General features: G+C 48.3%; 1 protein-coding gene across 3 annotated transcripts in view; it reads left to right on the top strand.

Moving 5' to 3' along the window:
* Positions 1–7,733, top strand: part of GDPD5 (glycerophosphodiester phosphodiesterase domain containing 5) — a 114,925-nt gene that overhangs the window by 92,030 nt on the left and 15,162 nt on the right. For all 3 annotated transcript variants that reach the window (XM_027660077.1, XM_027660078.1, XM_027660075.1), the window contains 2 exons: positions 1,577–1,722; positions 7,412–7,494. In XM_027660077.1, coding sequence (XP_027515878.1) covers positions 1,577–1,722; positions 7,412–7,494 — 229 coding nt within the window. The remainder of the gene's footprint in view (positions 1–1,576; positions 1,723–7,411; positions 7,495–7,733) is intronic.

The raw sequence follows: 7,733 nt of genomic DNA, 5'->3' as shown, positions 1-7,733 counted from the left end.
ATCTTTCTCTTTCATGTCTTTCTTTTTTCTTTTTTCTCTTTCTCTTTAATTTCTTTCTTTTTTCTTCCTCTTGTCTCTCTTCTTTCTTGTTTCTCTTCTTTTTGAAGCCAGGAAGCTGTTTTCCTTCTCTCTTTCTGCTCCTGGGTTCTTTTTTTTATTTGTCTGTTTTTAAGAAAAAACACTCCTATCTCCTGATCTTAAAGTTATTTCAGAGTCATTTTACTTGTGAAAGGGAACTTACCTGGACGAGGAACCTTCTCCATCTTGCACCCATTGCACCCCATTTGTTTTAAAGAGGGGGTTTTTATTTATTTATTTTGGACGTCATCCCTTGAGTCCCAAAGCCTTTGCAAAATAAATAATAATAAAAAATAAAAAATTAAGTATTTTGCTGTAACTTCTATGGTTTCAGGTGACTCCAAATAGCTCAGGAGTTCAGAGGTGCCTGCTGTCCTTTATAAGGAATAAAGTCTGTTGGGCACAAGGGGTGTTTCTGTTGCACTGTCAGCACCTTCCAGAGATTCCCAGAGAGCCCAGGCTTCGTGGGAGTCACTGGTAGAGTGGGAGGCAGGACTGCTCAGCTGGCCCCAAGTGCTGCAGCTCCCATCACAACCCAAGGGTTTATTTAGACATCTCCAGCCTAATCAGGAAAACATCAGTGCAGATGAGCTCAGCTCTCCTGCAGAACGTGCTGCAGAGGGAGGTGCAGTGCCCGAGCTGGGTGCTGTTGGTGAACCAGCAGCACAAACACAGCCGTGTTAAATCCCCAGCGTGGTGCCACGGCCTGTCCTGAGCTCTGTGTGAGCTGTGTCTGCTGCAAAATCTGGTGCTGGCCCACCCAAAGGGTGGAAAATCAGCCGTGTTTTGGGCTGATTTTACATTGCTGGGCTTTGAATAACCGACTGCACATTTTGCTTGCCTGATACAAAACGAAGTGAAAACCTCCTTCAGGACTTGATTTAGAATCACAGAATCATAGAATCAGCTGGGTTGGAAGGGACCTCCGAGATCATGAAGTCCAACCCTTGATCCAATCCCACTGTGGTTCCCAGACCATGGCACTGATGCCACATCCAGTCTGATCTTAAAAACCTCCAGGGATGGAGAATCCACCACTTCCCTGGGCAGCCCATTCCAATGTGTGATTACCCTCTCTATAAAGAAATTCTTCCTAATATCCAACCTAAACCTCCCCTGGCACAGCTTAAGACCCTGCCCTCTTGTCTTGCTGATAGTTGCCTGGGAGAAGAGACCAACCCCCACCTGGCTACAACCTCCTGTCAGGGAGTTGTAGAGAGCGATGAGGTCTCCCCTGAGCCTCCTCTTCTCCAGGCTGAACAGCCCCAGCTCCCTCAGCCTCTCCTCATAGGACTTGTGCTCCAGTCCCTTCCCCAGCCTTTTTGCTCTTCTCTGGACCTGCTCCAGGACCTCAATATCCTTCTTGAACTGAGGGGCCCAGAACTGGACACAGTACTCCAGGTGTGGCCTCACCAGTGCTGAGTACAGGATTTATTTATTTTTTTTTTTAATGGAATGTGTTTTTCTCACTGGCTGTCTCCCCTCTCTCCCCTCCCAGCCTCCCAGATGCTGATGTTCACTGCGTACCTCGCGGTTGTCGTTGCACTTTACCTCGTCCCCCTCACCATCTCCTCCCCTTGCATCATGGAGAAGAAGGCCCTGGCACCAAAGCCAGCCATCATCGGGCACCGTGGAGCACCCATGGTGAGTACTCCCCCATGGTTCCACCCCTCTGCCTGTGGGGAGGCTCTGATTCCAGGGAGAAGGCACACCAGCTGGGAGTCTGAGCGCCCTCCTGACGGGAATTCCCGTGGGCGTGAAGCTGGACATGAACCACCTTCCAGATGTTTGAGATGCCTCACAAACACCGGAGCAATCCTTGCCTCACTCAGACTGGTTTGGGCATTGTTTTGACTGCTGCTTTTTGTAGAACCAGAGGATATCCAGGGGTTGGGATGGACCTTAAAGATCATCCAGTCCCAAACCTCCCTGCCATGGCATGGACACCTCCCACTAGAGCAGGTTGCTTAAGGCTGTGTCCAACCTGGCTTCCAACACCACCAGGGATGGGGCAGCCCCAGTCCCCCATAGCAACCTGTGCCAGGGCCTCATCACCCTCCCAGGAAAATTTTCTCTTCCTAATATCTAACCTAAATATTTCTTTTTGGTGGATGTTGCTCTCCAGGCTTGACCCACGAGCTGGAGCAGTAGAAGCATCTGATATTATTATTATTATTATTATTTTAGAGCTTGGGGCTCAGTGTCTATGTCCTTTGCAGGACCTCAGCAGCAGTGGTTGTACTCAACTCGCAGCAAAATGCCCTCCAGGACGTGGCAGTCTGCAAAAAACCAAGCTGTGCTGAGCCTGCAGGAGTGCCCTGTGTTCTTGCATTGCAGATCAGCATGAGAATGGGGGAGGTGGTGAAACATTCTGCCTCTGGGTAGACCTTGAAAGCATAATCACACAGTCCTTTCTCCTTCAAGGCTTCTGGACTTGTCCAGGCAGCATGTAGAGCACGTTGTCCAGGCAGCATGTAGAGCACGTTGGCTTGGGCAGAGCCATGGAGTCATGGAATAGTTTGGGTTGGAAGGGTCATCCAGTCCAGAGCTGCCCTAGGGTGGCACATCTCTAGTCTGGGGGCTTCTACCCCCAGGTCTGTGGAGTGGTCACTTGCCCATCTCTCTGTGCTGGCTGATTGACTTCAAAGATTGCAGTGAAGGCACTGGCCTTGGGAATTAATTGGATTTTTTTAAGGCATCCAGCTAACATTTTTCTGGCATTCAAAGCAGAAAGAGAGATCTGTATAGGCTGTTGGAAGCTGTTTTGCAGGCTGGAGTGTGCCTGAGCTCCTCTCCAAGCTCAGGGCTGTGCACTGGGAGTTTGCTGGCTGAAATAAACACCTGTCGTGACACAAGTATTTTATTTTAGTTCTCTTTATTCTTTGTGTTTTCTTTCTCTAAGCAGCCCCTTGAAATGCCAGCTTCATTTGCATCACTCCTTTTAACTGTGTTTCCCCTGTGGGTGGTGGGATGAAGTTCTGGGCACGAGAAATGCTTTTACCTGTCCTGCTGAGTTTGTACCAACCACGAAAGCCAGAAGAAGCCAAGTGAGAACCCGGGCTCTGTGTGCCTTCTGCAAGGCAGGAAATCACAAACCCTGTGGGGAGATTCTCTTCCTGTGGGGTTTCCAGACCTGTGTGCCCTCCACGGCCTTCTAAAGGAACTGAACAGCAAACAAATCCCTTCTGTCCTTGAGGTATTTACAAAAACCTTATCTGGAGCAGGAATCCCAGCTGAGCCTTGGTCCTTTGCTTCTTGCTCTTCCTTGGAGCCAGCAAACACTTGTTGCAGTAGGGAATAAATCCTTCTGGGAGGTGCTGGTTGTGTGTTAGAGGCTGCTGAAGAGCAGCAGTGGAGCTGTGCCAGGGCACAGCAGGGCACATCCCTCCTCTTCCCATTCCATGGCACCCCAGAGCTGGTTGGCTGTGAGCAGCAGGTGGTTTGCTCTGAATCCCAGGAGAATCAAGATCAGGGACCAGCAAGCCTTGTTCCACCCCCCAGGCCACAGTGTGTACATCCCATGAGGAGCTGGCAGCAGCTTTATCCAACTGCTTTGCCTTTGCTGGACATGAAGTGAGTGCCCTGGAATGGCTGAGGTGGGATGGGGAAGATGAGGACCAGAGTGATCAAAATGTCCTTCTGTATTTCTGTCTTCCTTGGACAGCTCCAGGGGTGGGGACTCCAAACCTCCCTGGGCAGCCCCTGCCAGTGTTTTTCTGCAAAGAAATTCTTCTTGCTGTCCAACCTGACCCTCCCCTGGCACAACTTGAGGTGTGTCCTGTTGTCCCGTTCCTTGTTCCCTGGGAGCAGAGCCCAACCTCTCCCCTGGCTCCCCGCTCCTGTCAGGGAGTTGCAGAGCCAGAAGGTCCCCCCTGAGCCTCCTTTTCTCCAGGCTGAGCTCCCCCAGCTATTTTCTTTACATTGAAAAGGCTTTAGACTGAAGAAAAACTGGTGGTTTCTCAGCTGGTTTGGGGGGCTTTGTTGCCTTGGTGGTTTTGAGGGCCTTTCTTTTGTTTTATCTTAGGTACCAAAACATCACCACCATCTCTTTGGGGTGGCTTTGGGGTTTTTTTTTTGCTTTGGTGTGTTGTATAGCTTCTGCACATGTTAAAAATGAGGGCAGTTGAGCTGTGTGCTGCCCAGTCTGTGGCAGCAAACAATCCCAGTTGGCATCTCCTGCCAGGCCTGGAGAAAGGCTCGTGCTCCCTGAGATAAATCCCTGTCAGCTCAGGGAGTCTTTCATTAAATCAGCCTTCAGCTTTTCTGGGTGTGCAGGACAATAATGAGCTCTCATCTCCTGTACGGAGTTATTAAATCCCTAATGGCTTTTGCTTATGAGTTTATCCTGTTGTCCAAGGCAGTTTTGGGTTGTTTGTTTTTTTTTTCTCTGTTTGTTTTGTACTTTCCCTCTTCCTTTCAGCCTAGTTGAGCTATTTTCTGAAAAGTTGGATCATGAAATCCCAGAATGGCTTGGGTTGGAAGGCACCTTCAAGAGCCTCTAGTTCCAACCCCCCAGGGTTAGTTATGAATATTCTCTAAAATATGAATCCTTGGGGATTAAACATACATTTTATTTTATGTTTTAGACAGAATTGTTGTTGCCCTGTAGTAACCTGGGCCACTAAGGCTGAAATCCAATGTACTGGCAGATCCCACACTAAGCCCCATACAGGAAACTTTCAAAGGGCATCATTTTACACCAAAAAAAACCCCACAATTTTTTAGGTGTTACCGTAACCATGTCTTGTGGTTTTTTGTCCAGTTCCAGATTAATATTGGAAAGGAGAGATAAGAGAGAGAAAATAATAATAATAATATAATAAAGCTCAAATTTCCAAAAGGACAAGAAAATATCCTTAAAACATGTTGATGAAACAAAAATCTGATCCTTTAGTGCAGCTCAGTGCACAGTCAGAGAATTCCAGGATGGTTTGGGTTGGGAGGGACCTTAAAGACCATGACATTCCACCCCCCGCCAGGGGCAGGGGCACCTTCACTAGACTAGCCAGAGGTGCTGCTGTTAGTTTGGAACAAAATATTCTGTCCAAGCTCCTTCCTAAACCTCCCCAATGTACAAATGATGTAACGATTTTTTTTTAAAGTCCTGGCTAATTAGTGGAAAAATACAACGTGGTGATGTCCAGAGCAAGGTTATGCTGCTCTAACTAACACGGTTTCATAATCTTCCTTAAGGAGGGTCCAGAGCTCTTGACTCTGTTTGAATGCATTTGCAATGGATTTGGGAGCACAAAAATAGTCCAAATGAGTTCATTCCTGGGTAATTTTGTAGGAATGACTTGCTGTGTCTCTGCAGCAGGGAGGAAAGAATAGCAGCCTGATTGTAAGGGGGGTGAGCCTTTGAAACCAAGCACAGAGAGGAGGAGCAGCTCCTCCAAACCCCGTCTGGCTTTCAGGGATGTGGGATTATACAGGAGAGGGGATTTGGGCTGAAATCATTGCTTTGTGTCTCAAGTTCCTTTAAGAAATTGGTTGAGTCCATTGCTGCAAACCTGGATTTAGGATGTAGACGTAACATGCCTGAATAGATACTGTATATGAATATTGTTTCAAGAAGGAAGCCCCTGAAGAACCCTGGAGGGAGACAGAAATACAAGCAGAAAGATTGTGCATTTATTTAGTTACTGCAGTTTTCCTGGGAAACCTTTTCTTAAAAAAAATCACACTAATTTCAGCAATTTAATTCCTGTAACAGCAACTGTCCCACTTGGACACATCTCTGCCTTAAATATGCTGAATTTGGGGATTCAGCTCCCTCTTTTTTGGAGGAATAGAGCCAGGCTAGGATGATGGAAATACCTGTGTCTCAGATTCTCCCTTCTCACAAAAAACTTCCCATTGCTGCAGGGGTTATAAACTCCTGGTACAGAGGAATCTGCCTCCCGAGTGGGGCCTGGGGAACCTCTGGGAATAGTTGGATTTTAGGGGATGAGGTTAAATCTGCTTTCCTGGCGTTCTGGTTGATCTTCACTGGGTTCTGCCCTCGCAGTGAGTGGCTCATTCAGTTCCTTGCAGTGGAAGGGCTGCAGTGAGGTCTCCTGGGGGCCCCTTTAGGCACTGGAAGGTTCTCTGGGATCTCCCCAGAGCTGGACACCCCCCGGTGTCAGCCTGGCTCCACAGGAGGGGTGTTTGTGGGGCTCTGGGTGCAGTGGTGTCACATCTTGAGCTCGTGTTGCATGTGCCCAGCTGGCTTTCTGTGGCTCAGCTCGCTCTCCTTTGAGGACTCCTCGCTGTGTTTCCCCCCCGAAAAGCCGGCGCTGAGCTTCGTACTGGAGAAAGGGGTTAGCCTGCGGGAACCTGGGCCGCTGGGGAAGGGCAACCCGAGGTGCTGAGAGCGGCCCGAGGAGACAGGAGCGAGTCTGGATGGCATCCCCAGGTCTGTCTGTGCGCGGCTGCTGCTCTCTGCTGACGGGTCTGGGCATCGGGCACGTGGGAAAACTCCCTGAGCTCGACCTTGGGCGACCCAGCGCTGGGCTGGGAACAGGAGGATGCCTCTGTCTTCGCCTAAACAAGTCTGGCTTTGATTGGGAGCTTTTTTTGGGAAGATAACGTGCCCCCGTGTTGCCTGTGTTGAACAAACATCCCAGTGAACCGGTCCTGGTGTGCGGCTGGAGCCAGAGGAATGCAGTGAGGTAGCAGGGCTGGGAGAAGGTTGTTGCTGACATTTGGTCTGACTGTTTTATCCCTGAGGGTATAAAGTGATCTGCTTGTAAGGAAACAAGTGACACCTTAGATGCTTGAGCAGGTTTTTATCTGTATTTATTTCGTGTGCATCTTGCTCACGTGGTGCAATTAGGCTTTTGCTCTTAATTGTTCCTCTTTCCAGCCTCTGAGTGGGCCTTGAAAATCATGGGTTGTGAAAGCTTGTATCTTGATGCAAACTTGGTCCTGTCCATAGGGATACATTTTCTAGGCTTAAGGCTGCTTTTTAATTATTGTTAAAATTCACTCTGACAATTATTATTAGAGAAACCATCTGATTTTTAGTCTAATAGATGACTTTATTGAATGACTAGATGCAGAAATAAAATGCCTGGTACCCAATGTGTAGTCTAGTTGTTCTTCCTGGTGTGGATAACCTGCTTTATGGTCTGTAAATATGCATTTCTTTCTATAATGGCATTTGAAACACTTGTTTGCATAGAAAAGTAGGAGAATGAAGAACTCTAAAGGTGTAACCTGCAAAACAAGATTGTTTTGGCTCCCTGATATCTCCAAACCTGCCTCCCAGCATCCTTGCTGACGCTGCTGTGTGAACTTTCCACCACATACCACTGACCTCTCGTTGCTTTTGGAATATTTTTTTTCCCCGCAGTTGGCACCAGAAAACACTCTGATGTCCTTCCAGAAGGCAGTGGAGCAGAAGGTGTTTGGAGTCCAAGCTGATGTTGTACTGAGGTAACTCAGGGGGCTGGTCAGTCTGAGACTGTCTGGGCATAGTCCAAACCCCTGGTAGGTCTTTCCTGTCTGGTGATTTCTGCTTTTTCCCATTGGAAAGAGCTGTGGTGAACACATCCAATGACTCCTGCCTGTCTCCCACATCCAATGACTCCTACATGTCTCCCACATCCAATAACTCCTGCATGTCTCCCACATCCAATAACTCCTGCCTGTCTCCCACATCCAATAACTCCTGC

This window comes from Corapipo altera, unplaced genomic scaffold (genome assembly GCF_003945725.1).
Source record: "Corapipo altera isolate COAL_440 unplaced genomic scaffold, ASM394572v1 74, whole genome shotgun sequence".
Taxonomy (NCBI): Eukaryota; Metazoa; Chordata; class Aves; order Passeriformes; family Pipridae; genus Corapipo; species Corapipo altera.
The sequence above is the reverse complement of the archived record's forward strand: the minus strand, read 5'-3'. Positions and strand labels throughout refer to the sequence as shown.